At 51.9% G+C, this 13263-nt stretch overlaps 1 protein-coding gene across 4 annotated transcripts in view; it reads right to left on the bottom strand.

The window, feature by feature from the left end:
• Window positions 1-752: 752 nt before the first annotated feature.
• Pdcd11 (programmed cell death 11) overlaps window positions 753-13263 on the bottom strand; it is a 38577-nt gene continuing 26066 nt past the window's right edge. For 3 of the 4 annotated variants that reach the window (XM_063244634.1, XM_063244636.1, XM_063244637.1), the window contains 15 exons: window positions 13125-13230; window positions 11648-11737; window positions 11345-11447; window positions 10411-10588; window positions 8158-8214; window positions 7488-7610; window positions 6668-6790; window positions 6006-6273; window positions 5728-5844; window positions 4866-5015; window positions 4407-4657; window positions 3540-3708; window positions 2665-2818; window positions 2126-2291; window positions 753-1033 (listed from right to left, as the gene is read on the bottom strand). In XM_063244634.1, the coding sequence (XP_063100704.1) occupies window positions 862-1033; window positions 2126-2291; window positions 2665-2818; window positions 3540-3708; window positions 4407-4657; window positions 4866-5015; window positions 5728-5844; window positions 6006-6273; window positions 6668-6790; window positions 7488-7610; window positions 8158-8214; window positions 10411-10588; window positions 11345-11447; window positions 11648-11737; window positions 13125-13230 (2227 nt within the window). In that variant the 3' untranslated portion in view covers window positions 753-861. The remainder of the gene's footprint in view (window positions 1034-2125; window positions 2292-2664; window positions 2819-3539; window positions 3709-4406; window positions 4658-4865; window positions 5016-5727; window positions 5845-6005; window positions 6274-6667; window positions 6791-7487; window positions 7611-8157; window positions 8215-10410; window positions 10589-11344; window positions 11448-11647; window positions 11738-13124; window positions 13231-13263) is intronic. The other variant, XM_063244635.1, reaches the window with a different exon arrangement.

Below are 13263 nucleotides of genomic sequence, written 5' to 3'. Positions count from 1 at the left end.
GCTCACCGGGCCATGTTATGAGGCAGATGAGTCCAGCACTCAGGTTCCAGAACCAGATGGCCCCAGCATCTAAAACCTCCTGACGCTCTCCCTCGCTTTTGCTCTGCTCCCTGGCACAGGACTCAGTTACTTCTCATGGAAAAGCTCTCAGGATGTTTCAGGCTTGGTCAGAGAAAGCTTTTATCTCCCTCAGGACCCAGCCAACAAAGAGCTAGCTTAAACAGCTAGTGGGCCTCCCACTGTACCCAGCTTGGGGAGGAGCGGTCACTGGCCAGAGTAGGCCTGGACGGCCATCACAGACAGCTTCACTCAGCGCTGAGGCTTTGCTCAGCAGCCCCACTTTCCCAACTCTGCTAGCCACAAGGCCTCCACAGAAGGGCCCTGGGGACCAGCAGAGCTAAGGCTGTGCCCAGAAGCCTAGAGCACCTGCTCCTAAGCCCAATGATTCCTCTGGCCAGACTGATAGCCTGCCAGGGACACAGCAGCACCCCATCCACCTGGCATGGAAGCAAGAAATGGCCTTGAAGGAGACACACCTGGTTTTCCTGGGGCTCCAAGATCCTGCAACCACTGAACAATCTCAGGAAAAAGATGCCATAAACCAGTCCATGAAACAAAGTATGAGAAGGATTAAACCCCAAGGGACAGGTGTGTGTGGCTCAGTGGTAGAGGCCCTGTCTGGGATGCATAAGGCCCTGAGGTCCATCCACAGCACCGCCTCCTCCCCCCATAGATAAAATAAACCGAACAAGTTGAGTGTACAAATCAACAGCCTGGGCTTCTCTTTCATCCTGACAGATTACCCTAAGGGTGCTGCAGAAAAAGCAGCATTCTAGAGTCCTCCCGTGCCCAGGGCCCAGCCTAGTCTTCCAGCACCGAACTCTTGGCCTCCACATACTCCAGGGCCTTGGCCTTCACTGCCAGCACATCCTTCTCAGTGCCATGCTGCTTCTCGTAGTCCAGATAGCGCTTGAAGAAGAACTTCATCTTCTTAGGGGCCAGGCTCAGGTGAATAACCCGCTCAAAGAGGTCTCTGTGAGGAAGAGCAGGACGGTAGTCCTGAGTCCTGGCCAGCTCACCACCTGCGCTCAGCCTCAGTCCCTGTGTCACCCAGGAAGCCCAGGGTCACCTGTTTTTTTTGTTTTTTTTTCAGGGGACAGGGTCTCTCTCTGCAGTTCAGGCTGGCCTTGAGCTCACAGTGTAGCCCAGGCTGGTCTCAAACTCGCAGTGATCCTCCTGACTCAGCCTCCCAAGTGCTGGGGTAACAGGCATGAGCCACCATGCCCAGATCTTTTTTTTGTTGGTACCAGGGATCCAACTCATGACCTAATGCTTGCCAGACAGGCACTTATGCCGCTGCACTAAATCCCTGGCACTCTGTTGTTTTGTGAGACAGTCTCACTGGCAGTCCTGCTTGGGCCCAGAGTGGTGCAGTAACGGGAGAGTGCTACATGCCCAGCCCCCATCCACCGTTATCATCATTATGAACTCTTGTAAGGTGCTGGCAGTACACTGCCCTTATTTTCCAAATAAGCACCAGTCACTTGCAGAAGCCAAAGGAGTACTTTGCTAAAATCACCAGTGAATGAGGGAGCACCAAGGTGCTGTGATAGTGCATGCCTATGATCCTAGCTCTCTGGGAGGCTGATGCAGGAAGATCACTCGTTGGAATCCCTCCTGGGGAACCTAGGGACTTAGTGAGATCCTTGAGCAAAAAACAATTTTTTTTAAAGGGCTAGAAATGCAGGTCAGTACAAAGGCTCTGGGTTCAACCCACCCCTCCCCCTGCAAGGAAAAAAAAAAACCTACAGAAGGCCCCCAGGATAGGTGCTTCTTTCCCAGCCTCAGTCCACCCCTTCCAGCCTTCCCTGCCTTGCACAAAAGTGAGACTGTGTGTGAAGACTCTGCACAGCCAGAGCTGGGCCCAGTGCTGTGACTCCTGGCCCTAGCCCACTGTCCACCAGAGGGGCCAGAGACCAGAGGCTGGAAAAGCGTGCACACTGGGCCTCCAGTGTCCTGTCACAGCTATTCTCTTGGACCAAATTAAGGAACTGGGAGCCTGTGTGTGGCAGCACCCCCTCCCCACCACCCTTTCCACACCCAGCTGTCTGTCCTCCTCTCTCACCGGATTTCCTTCTGGCTGCTGTGCTTGATGGTCAAGTCGATGAAGACCGACCAGACATCTGTACGCTTTGGGTAGGTGCTCAGCATGTTTTCAAAAATGGCTTTGGCCCGCTCTGCATCTCCCAGCTGGAACTCCAGCTGGGCAAACTTGGTGATGACATCCATGTCTGTGGGGAGAGGGCCACTCAGAGCACTGCAGGCTGACAGAGCTCTGGCACCACCAGCTGCTGCAGGGGCAGGAGGCTGACTTGCGGCTCTTGGACTAGGTCTTGCAAGATAGGCAGAACCCTGGGGTGGCTTAGAACTAAACATGTGACTGGGCCCCTCTGACCCCTACTCTCCGCACAGGAAGAGGCAGGGCCCAGGCCAGCAGAGTACATGCTGGCTGCCTCCTGTTCCACCTGTCACAGCTTTCTAGCTATATTAATGAGTGCAAGCCTGCCCTAACTCACAAGCCCTAGAGCCTAGAGAAGATGCCAGCCCTGCTCCCAGATGGCTGGCAGAGAGCCTGCGCTCTCGGGGCCCAGGTCTAGCACTCACGCTCCTTGGTGGGCAGGCACTCAAGGGCTCGCTGCAGCACACGGCGACAGGCCCCAGCCTGGCTCCTCCGTAGAAGAAAGGCACCATATTTGACCCAGACAGCTTTCTCCTGCCGGAAGCGCTTCAGCATACGGTTGTACAGCTCACCAGCTTCCTGTAGGCAAGAGCCTAAGCTGAGACGTGCTAATTCCCAGCTAACCCTGCATCCTTTAGTAGGCTCTGGACTGGCAGCCATGGTGGTGCATGCCTATGAGCCCAGCACTCTGGGAGGCTGAGGCAGGCACATCACGTCCAGGAAATTTAGCAACTGAGAGATGCAGTCTCCAAATAAAAAGGAACTAGGGCTACAGATGTTCAAGCAAAGACCTAGGTTCCATCCCCAGTTAAACAAACAGAACAAGCAGACCACGCAGGAGGAGAGGAAGGTGAGAAAGACGGGAGATCTGGCACAGTGTCACAGCTGTAATCCCAGCACTCGGGAGGGTGAGGCAGAAGGATCTCAAAGTTCAAGGCCAGCCTGGGCTACAAGTGAGTCCAAGGCCAACCTGAACTAAATAGCGAGATCTTTGCCCAACCCCAGGATGATGGGACCCAGATAAGAAGAGTACTCCTGGGTCTGGATATCCCTCCTGTGTGTAATGTGCTGTCAGCGGCCCAGGGCATAGAGAAGCAGCCACTGTCCTCTACTTCTGAGGCATTGCTTTGCACCTCCTTTCCCAGAGTGAAGGTGGGCATGATGAGGCAGGGGAGCAGGAGTCTGGGAGTGAGCCTGGGACAGGACAGGACCCAACCCAAGCCTCTCTCCCAAGCCTCCCAGGAGGTCCTTCTCTAGAGGTATGGGTGCTTGGCTGCTGCCATGAGGCCAGGCCTCATACCTGGAACTTCTCGGACTTGGCATAGATGTCAGCCAGGTGGAGGAAGACCTTGAGAGGCTCGTTGTACTGCACGGCGCGCTCAAAGACCTTGCTCAGGGACTCAGGAGAGCCATACATGTTCTCCAGGTTCAGAAGAGCCACCCACACGTTCAGCTTCTCTTGCTCCTCTCTAAGGAGTGCACAAAGCCGTCATCTTGGCATGGTGGGCCCATCTCCACCCAGCATTTGGTGGACCACTGCCTCCTCCCAGGCTCCACACACCCTCACGTCCCAGCCCAAGAGCAGGCCCTGCAAGGTCCAGTCCCCACCACAGCTCATGTGGCACAGGGGACCCAGGCCTGAGCTGCCAGGTCAAGGCTCTCACCTCTCCATTCCTGGGAAGTAAGCCCTCTTTCTGACAACAAACAGGCCTGAGTTCTGGGCAGAAGCAGACTCCTGGGTCCGGTTCTCGCCCCAAACTAAGGGAATGAAGCGGACTGCCCTCCGTCCTCACCAGACTGAGGAAACCAACTCTACTGAGCCAGGAAAATGGCCGCCGGCGGGGCCTGCATCCAGTACTGCAGCCGTCTTCCCATTTACTCCTGCTCCAAACTGGGCATCTTACTGAAGGGGAGAGACTCTTATAACTGCCACCCACAGCTATGCCAGTAAAGAGGCCCATGAAACATTAATAAACAGCTCTGTTTCACAGATGGCTGCACCTGAGAAAAACCCTGATAGTCACAGTCCCCAGCATAGCCACGATGACTGCCGTTGTCTGCCTGCAATGAAGGAACCTGCAGGTGGATTCTGCAAGCCAGAGGTTGGGGGCAATACAATGCTCCCTGTCTAAAGGCCCCCTCCCCCTAGCAGGGAGACAAAGCAGACCTGAAGGAGATGGTCTTCAGGGCCCTCTCAGCCACGGCCCGGGCCTTCTCAATCTCTGTGGCTTGTAGGTGGAAGGCCATGTACTGCAGCCACAGGATGGAGCTGTTAGGGGAGCTGAGCACCAGTCGGTCAAAGTCGTCTGCAGACCCTGGCTGCCTCCTGGGGTCCATGAGAGCCTCCTCAATGCGGGACAGCTCCTTCTCTGATTGCTGTTTCTCCAACTCTCTTTCCTTCTTGCTTTTCTTTTTGTGCTACGGAAGGCAGAAAAGTGAGTCACATGCTCCTCAAAGACCAGGGGAGATCTGTGGTGGCAGCCAGGGTGAGCTGGCTGGGCAGGCCAGGGGCCTACAATATTCCTGGCTGGGCCTGGGTACCATTCCCCACCCCAGCCCACCAGGATAGGGCAGGGCCCAAATCTGAGGGTTCCCTAATGAAGGACACAGTCATAGAAAACAGCACCATGGCTTGATGTGGCTTCTCATCCTCTTCGCTGTCAGAGCTCTCTCCTCGAGGAGGCAAGGCTGGGGTCAGAGAATCCAGTCCCACATCCCAGAGGAAGCCTGAAGACAGTCGCAGCCGGGGCACTTCTGCAGGCTTGGGCAGCATACCCTACAGGGTCACAGAGGTGTGAGAAGGGGACAAGAAAGACCCCCTCTCCTCCAGGCTAGGCCAGGCCTAGGCCAGGCCTAGCCCACTGAGGAAATTTTTACAGCAGTGACATAAATACTATATTCATAAATAATTATCTAGATAACAGATTACAAAACCTAAGTTTGCATAGAACTACACCTAGGATATAACAGTACAGCAAGTCCCTGATTCAGGAACAAGTTCTGCTCTGGGAGAAGGTTTGTAAGTTGGATTTCTTTGTAAAAGTCCAACACAGTAAGTTTCACACATCTTTGACACAAATATACATGACGTGGGGACTACTACAGAGCTGAGACAGAGATGACCAGAGCTCTAAAGGCATAGTATGTGAGTGTCTACAGACTGCAGGCCCTGCCTAGGCCGGAAGCCCCTCCACACCCCACCCTCTCAGCCTTCTCTGGGAACTCAGGCTCAGAAGGCCAAGCCTCCTATTTGCCACCTGCTTTCTTTCATTCAGTGCAACCCACTAAGTCCAGATTAGGGTCTCATTTTATGCGAGCTCCTCTGTGGGGAGAGGAGCTGACAGCCAGCTGAGGAGACAGTACAGCCCCTGTCTCTTATTTGACAAGAATTAAGGGGAAGGAAGAGGGGGTCCGAGACCCAATTCTTTGGGAGGCAGCCACAGACTCCCTTTTCCAGGCCAGTGCCTGCACCTGCTGCTGGCCCTCACCCTGAGCAGCACCTTGGTCTCCTCTATTTCCTCTTCGCCTTCACGATAATACACTTCTACACCACTGTCATCCTCCTCCAGCAGATTGGCCTTCTTCTGCCTCTTGTTCACCCTTTCCTGTGGGAGCAGGCAGGAAAATGTCCAGGAGCATCTCTGGCGTGCAGCTCATTGCCAACCCCACCCCTCCAGCTCTCACTCTGGTACTGTCTGTGCCCGCTGGGCAGGCCTCCAAACGGGCCTCTGTGCCCAAGTTGCCGCTGGCTCCCCCACAGACTCACCCGCACTCCCTCGGAATCCTGGCGCTCTCGCTTGCCCAACCTCTTCACCTCCGTCTGCTCCTTGTTGGGCAGCTTCCCCTCCTTCTGCCCCTTTGGGTTTTTCTTCTCTTTTCTTTGCTGACTCTCTTCTTTTCTGTCCCTCTCCTTGGCCTTGGCTCGCTCCTCTTGCTTCTGAAGCGGCAGTTCTGGGGAGACGGACAGCACATCTGGCCTCCCGGTGTCAGTGGGGAGGAAGGACAGCTCTACCAGGTTCTTGTTGTGGTTCAGCCTACAGCATGAAGAGAGGGAGGGTGGCACAAGAGCACTGGGGGTTCGGGGGATGTAACCCAGTGGCACAGTGCCTGCCTGTCATGCCTGTAGGTATGCTGAGGCTTTTTCTCAGCAGCCCGACTTCTGGACCCTGCTGCCCATGCTCAGGCCTGACATGTGCATCTGAGCATGCTCGGTATACAGCCCAAGAACAGCTGTGATGTTCTGGTCCAACCTAACGATAGAGGCCACATCTGTTTCCCATTGATGCTGGGACAGGCTCCTTCAGTGGAACATTGTGACCTAAGCCATTCTGCTTCAAGTTTATCTTGAAACCTCCCAGGGCTCCCCAACAAAGGGCTGCAGTCATATCATAGAAAGGGATGGACAGAGGCAGAGAGAGAAGCACTTACCTTAGGACCTTGGCAGTGAGCAGCCTCCCTTCAGGCAGGTATTTCCTATAAAGATCCTTCTTGGGTGGGCTGCTCTGGGAGACATGTGAGAACTGGGCCAAACCCACAACTGAGGGGCCAAGGCTGGAAGCAGACAGACAGAAGTCCTGTGGTGATCAGGATAAGAGACTCCCAGCCACCCCTGGGAACCCCCACTTTCCCAGGAACTCGCATTGTGATAGTATCCATAACAGTCCCACATTCCTGGTGTTCAGCAGGATAAAGTGGGCTTTGTAAACTGGAATTACCCAGTGTGATGAAGACATGCGGGGGGGCGGGGGGAGTTCTTCCTGTGGTCCTGGGGCTGGAACCCTTGCACTTGGTAGGCAAGTACTTTCCACTGAGCTACACTATTCCAGCAAGCCAAGAACAAGTCAGCCCACATCAGAACATCACAGGATCTCAGTGGACATTGTGGAAAGGAGAATGCAACACAGGAAGGGCTACAGCAGCCGGGGCTGGGAATCCAATGGGATTTCACACAATATTTACAACTCATGAGCAAACACTAAATCAGAAAATTCAGGACCAAGCCAAGGTCAAACTGCAATTGAAACTTGCATGTCATCTTCTTTGTTCAAATACCAAATAAATAACTCAAACTTTTCAAAACGCATTTAAAAACTCAGAATTTTAAAAGCCAGTGAGAATGCCTAAGTTCTGTTTCCTTTAATTCCCACTGGAGCTGCGTGAAGGAGGCAGCAGATACCAGACTGAGTGAGACAGGTGGCCCACAGGCAGCGCTTCGATATGGGTGCAGCCCATGGCCCAGCCCGCTTACCCCAGGAGCACACCACTTGGCTCAATGGACTGCACGTAGCCCCGCAGGAGCTGCCCCGCTTTAACATCCTGCATGGAGTCGATCTCAGGATCTTCTACTTTGCTTTTTGTCTCGGGGTTCGTTCTAAAGGAATGAAAGGCTTATATACACTCCCACATTCCCCCAGCACCCTGGAACTGCTCTTTGCAGGTAACAAAACACCTCTGGATCTGTCCACAGGACAGTCTAAACCTGACTGACTCTCCTGAGTCCTATCAGGCCAGGGCCTGGTACCCCAGAGCTGCTGTAGAGAAACAGAGAGATGCTAACCAAGCCAGAGGTGTCAAACTGAAAGCCTAGTCTAAAAAACTTCCCCTTCAGGCACGAAGCAAGTGGACCACAGGCCAATCCCTGCCACACCACACTCATCCCTACCATCGAACCCTGGGCACTCTTATCTCTCCTCACCAGCACCACTACCTCACAGCTATGGTCCCACAGCTGAACACTCCCCTCCTGGGGAAGGAAGAGCCTGGAAGACATCGACCTTTCAGCAGTCCAAACATCCCAGCTATTGTGGGTAAGAGGTTCAGGGTAAGAAACACAAGAGCAGAAAAGAAAGATGGGAAGTCAGAGAAGGTCCTCTGAGGGAGTACTCCTCTACTCTGGTCCCAACAATACTCAGACTTACCTGGACAATCGCAGTGACAAAGTCAACATGTGGTCTGCAGTGGACAGGACATAACATCTGGAGTGAGAACAAAAGAGAGGAGATCCACAGCGTGAGAATCTCTGGAGAGCACAGCTTCTTAGCTGGGCATGGTGGCACACACCAGTCATCACAGCACCAAAGCAAAAGAAACAATGTCTTTGAGGTCACCGTGAGTTCAAGACCAGCCTGGACTACAAAGCTAGCCCCTTCCCCCAAACAAACACTCGAACAAACAAACAAGGGCACAATCTCAGGGCAGAAAGTATCTCAGCAGCAAGACAATGCCAGTCTTTCCCACGACACGACTTCCTTTCCCAACAGGCGCCAGGCCCACAGAGTGGAAAGGGCCTCAGGGGCCTGTCTACCTTCAGCCAGTAATTATGACCCACATCTGACAGACGAAGGAAACTGCAATTTAATGCTACTCACAGGTCTGGCTGTCATAACAAGTATTTAAAATAAATGTGTTGCTCACAACCACACTCTCATTTTGAAAGCCTCAAGAAACAAACCAGATACAATTCTGGATGTTTCTGGACTCAGTCTTGAGCTTCTCCCATGCCCAGGGTGTTTTGTGCTGGCTTCTTCTGATCCATGCTTGGCAGGCTAGGCAGGCACTGGGGACTGGCTGAGGAGAGTGACTATCTCCCACTCTGGTCCCACACTGTGGCCAGCTGCACCATACCATGCTGCATTGTGCCTCCATGTGGCCAGTTTGTTCCGGCCTGAGGTGGCCTGAGAATGCTACCTGAAATAGGCCCACTTCTGGGTATCTGAAGCAGGTCATGAGTAAAGCCTCGCTTTTCTACCAGCCACAAAGCCTATCTCATTTTTTTTTTTTTTTTTTTTAGTACCAGAAATTGAACTCAGGACCGCTGAGCTATGTCCCCAGCCCAGGTTATCTCCTTTTACAGAACACACCTACTTGGGAATTCCACCAAACTAAAACCATTAATATTTCAAATACAAATGCGCAAATAACTTAGACAAGCAAAGCAAAACCAAACAGCCAAGAAACTAATGACCAAAAGAGGGAAAAAATAATTAAAATGAGAGTTTTGCTAAGCAACAGCTAAGATAAAGCAACACGCAGCGCTGGAGGAGATGTGAGAAACAGCAACCTACTGCACATGGGACTCAGGCCTCACAGAGAGCACTCAGCAAGACCCGGAACAGCACCAGACCCACCAAGCTCCCCGCTAGGAATTTACCCTGAAGGAATTTACCCAGCACCAGGATCCCAAACGTGCGCAGACTCTCACTGCAACATGACTGTCTCTTATAATGAGCAGTAAAGCTGGGCACGGAAGTGCACACTGGGAATCTCAGTTACTCAGGAGCCTCAGGTAGGCGGATGTGGAATTTAAGGCCAGGACAGGTGACTGAGAAGGACAATCCCAGAACCTCCCATGACACTGCTGCCTTCCACAATGGGCCGCAGCCGCAGAGGGTGGAGAGCAGGAAAAGGCCCCAAGGGCCTGTCTACCTTTAGCACATAACTTACAAGTCACATCTGACAGGTGCAGGAAACTGCAATTTAACGCTATGCACAGGACCCTTCATCTCAAAATACAAAAGTAAAGAGGGTTGGCAACTCAGCTTGGTGGGAGATTATCTATGGGCTCGATCCTCAGCACCACTAAAAAATACTAAGCAAATGTTAAAAATAAAGTGAGAGAATAGGGTAGATTCAGATACACTAGTATGGAAAAGAAGTTCGTGATAGACTGCTATGAGAAAAATGTAAGTTGCAAAACAAGCTATAAAATGAAATTCTATTACCTTATAAGGAAAACTGTATCTCCCCACAAGTCAAAGTCTGGAAAGATAAGAGGCTCAAAGCACATACTCGAAAAAAGTGGTGGAGACACAGAGAAGTGACAGACATTTTTTATTTTATATACTTGTTTTCTGCAATATAAAATCACATATAAGCCAGGCAAGGTGGCGCACACTTGTAACCCCAGCACTCTGGGCCATGAAGGTCACGAGTTCAAGCCCAATCCAGACAACTAAGTGACACCCTGTCTCGGAATAAAAACACACTAAGAGGGCTGCCAACTTGGCTCAGTGGCACAGAACTTACCCCACTTAAGCAAGGCCCTGCGTCCCATCCTTAGTGCCACAAAACAAATAAACATAGACCATGTATTACTCTACGATTTAGAAAACATCACCAATTCCACAGATAAGCAAAAGGGGAAGACAGAAAGGGGAGAAAATGTGGCTCACCTGACAACCTTCTGGGGCATGAAGTCCTCCAGGGGCGTCTCTGAGTAGGAGTCACTCATGTGAAACACACTGACAGTCCCCGTCCTCCCAAAGGGGAAGGCGACCGTCAAGCCCTTGTGGGGCGTCACTTTCACCACTCGCCCCATGGCCACTTCTCCCTTCTCAAGCTTGTGAGGACCTGCGAGGAGAATGAACCCAATTTGAGGAGAGGAATGGACAAGGAAACGGCTAGAAGCTGGGTCTAGTTCTGCACACATGGAATCCCAGCACCTAAAGAGGCTGAGACAGGAGGATATCAAGTTCAAGTTCTCCTGGTGACTCAGAGATATTGCCCCTCTACCAAGCCAAGTGGTGGTGCACACCTGTAATCCCAGCACTCCAGGAGGCTGAGACAGGATGATTTCAAGTTCAAGGCCAGCCCAGCTAGGGCAACTTGGTGACTTGACAAGCCCATGTTTCCAAATTAGTTATAAAAGGCTCAGAATGTATTCAGTGCAAAGGCTCTAGGTTTAAATCACACACACACACACACACAGCGAGGATATGGCTCAGTGGTAGAGGAGTAACCCTGGGCTTGCTCCAATAAATAGAAAGAAAGCAGCCAGAATGCCAGACCAGAACAAGGGAGGTCAAGATGACCCTACTGGGATTAGATCAGAGTGATTATGCGGCCCAGCTTACCACACCATGCAGCCTAGAATCCTAAGGCTAGGCACTAGTCAAACCTTTCCACAGGACTTAGGAAATGCCAACTGTCAGTAAAGACAATTCAGACAGTGACAATGTAAGAAAGGCCAGAGACCAGGTCCCAAAAACAGTTTCCAGGTAAAACACACCGTTTCCTCTGGATCCCAACACTGTAGGCATCTTTCAGCCTGGCAGTAACTGCAGACCTTCCTCTACTCTCCTCCCAGGTACTATCTCAGCTCCATACCTATGAGTGACAGACACAAGAATGCCCTGGAGGAATCTGGGCCAACCACAGTGGCCCTCAAGGCCTGGCCAATCTGGAACTTCTTGTCTGGATGTTTCAGAACCTAGAAGGACAGAAAAAAAATTCCTGTGATGCTTCAAGAAAGATCTATTATCCATTCAAAACCATGATTTATGTCTCCAAAGCAACTCCTCTCAAACCCACTGCTAAGTGAGTGAGGAGTTCCTTGTGCCCACTGGAGCACACACATAGTCACACTTAGGCATCCAGGGTCTCCTCTCCAGGGACCTCATATACACTGACCTTGAAGCTGAGAGATGCGAGCAACAAGGGAATTCTCCCCCGAATGTCTGGTGCAATGTCCACTTCAAGCCATTTCTTGACCACATTGTACTAGGAGAACAACAAGGAGCAATGAGATACGGAAAGTACAAGCAAGCTTTCTTTTCTTCTATTAAAAACTGACTCCTAAGGCCACAAGACTGACAAGGCCCTAACTGCACACAAGGGACAGGAGGCACTCTGTACCCTAATGGCCCTGTCTAACTGTACTTCTCACAGCTGCAAGGCGCCCCCCAGAGTCACCTCAGAGTAATGGCCACACTAGCAGAGAGACGGCTTCTCAGATTTCCAGAGGCAAGCACAGGGCTCTGCGTGTCCACAGGGGGCCGATCCCACCACCCTCTGGTTTGCCCACCACCTCCAGGCCCATTTTATTTCTAAATCTTTTATATGTGGTGGTGCTGGGGATGGAACCCACGCCTTCATGTGGTGCTACAAGTGCTCTACCATTAAGCTGTAGCCTCAGCTCTTCTTCAAAAATATTCATCTGAGATATAGTCTTGCTAAGATGACCAGGCTGTTCTCAAGCTTACAATTATCCTGCCTCACCCGCCCGAGCAGCTTTGCTTCCAGGTATGTACTCAGTTTAGACTAAGTTTTTCACTACTTACAACATCCTGCCCTAAACCCAAATCCCAATTTTCAGTCAGCACAAAAAAACACTCCCAGAAGCACACACCATGGTAGTGATAAAAAAGCCAGGCCCCTTTCAGTCTAAGTGTTATATCGAGTGAGTATGCAAATCATCAGCACTGCAAGCCATGCACAGAAGTAAAGCATGCTGAAGGAGGAACCAGGAAGGCTCACAAGCCGGCCAAGTGAACTGTGCCGAGTCCTAGAGGAGGTCAGGCAACAGGAACAAGGACAGTGCAGCATGAAGGGAGGGAGGAGCTTGCAGTGACTGCATAAGGTGGGAGAAGCTGGACCGGCTACTCTGAGACATCCAGGCTTAAGCACAACAGGAAGCTAAAGGGATCAAGCGCCAGACATGGTCATAGAGGTATGTGGGAGAGCAACCTGGCAACAAGGAGAAAGTGCTACCCCTCAGGCCTCCTCCGGGACGCACTTGGCTACACAAGTCACACAGCTTTCTTCCCCAGGAAATACCTTCCCACCCCGGGTCAGAACAGACCCCTTGGCACCTGATTACACACTGCTCTGCACGACAGCTGGGAGTTTATAAAATCCATACTTGGTCCCACACTCACTTTAGAACTAGCTCTATGGTTTTCCTTTCTATGTGTATGAGTCACACAGGGTTGCGAGTCACCTGCAGTTTCCACAGCCGCAATTCAGTTCCCCTATCAGACTAGAGGTTTGCTAGGAGCAGTGGCCACGTATCATCTCAAGAATCAAAGGCCTACAACTCACAGCCTTGGTCACAGCCTCACCCCTTACCTATCGAAAGAACTAGCTCGAGTCGCAGGGTACCGGTTACCTTCTTTAAGAAGCAAGTCACAGTCTGCCCGGCCTGGTAGTGTTCAATCTTCTCCCCAGGGCTGGCTGAGTAGGTGTCCAGAGCGGTGTGGCCCTGCTCCAGCTCGCTGTCCACAGAAAGAAAACACAAAGGAAACAGA

The sequence above is a fragment of the Cavia porcellus genome, unplaced genomic scaffold, assembly GCF_034190915.1.
Source record: "Cavia porcellus strain 051 isolate PalLab524CR breed Dunkin Hartley unplaced genomic scaffold, mCavPor4.1 scaffold_2, whole genome shotgun sequence".
In the NCBI taxonomy this organism is placed as follows: Eukaryota; Metazoa; Chordata; class Mammalia; order Rodentia; family Caviidae; genus Cavia; species Cavia porcellus.
Note: the sequence above shows the minus strand (reverse complement) of the source record. Positions and strands in the feature narration are given on the sequence as shown.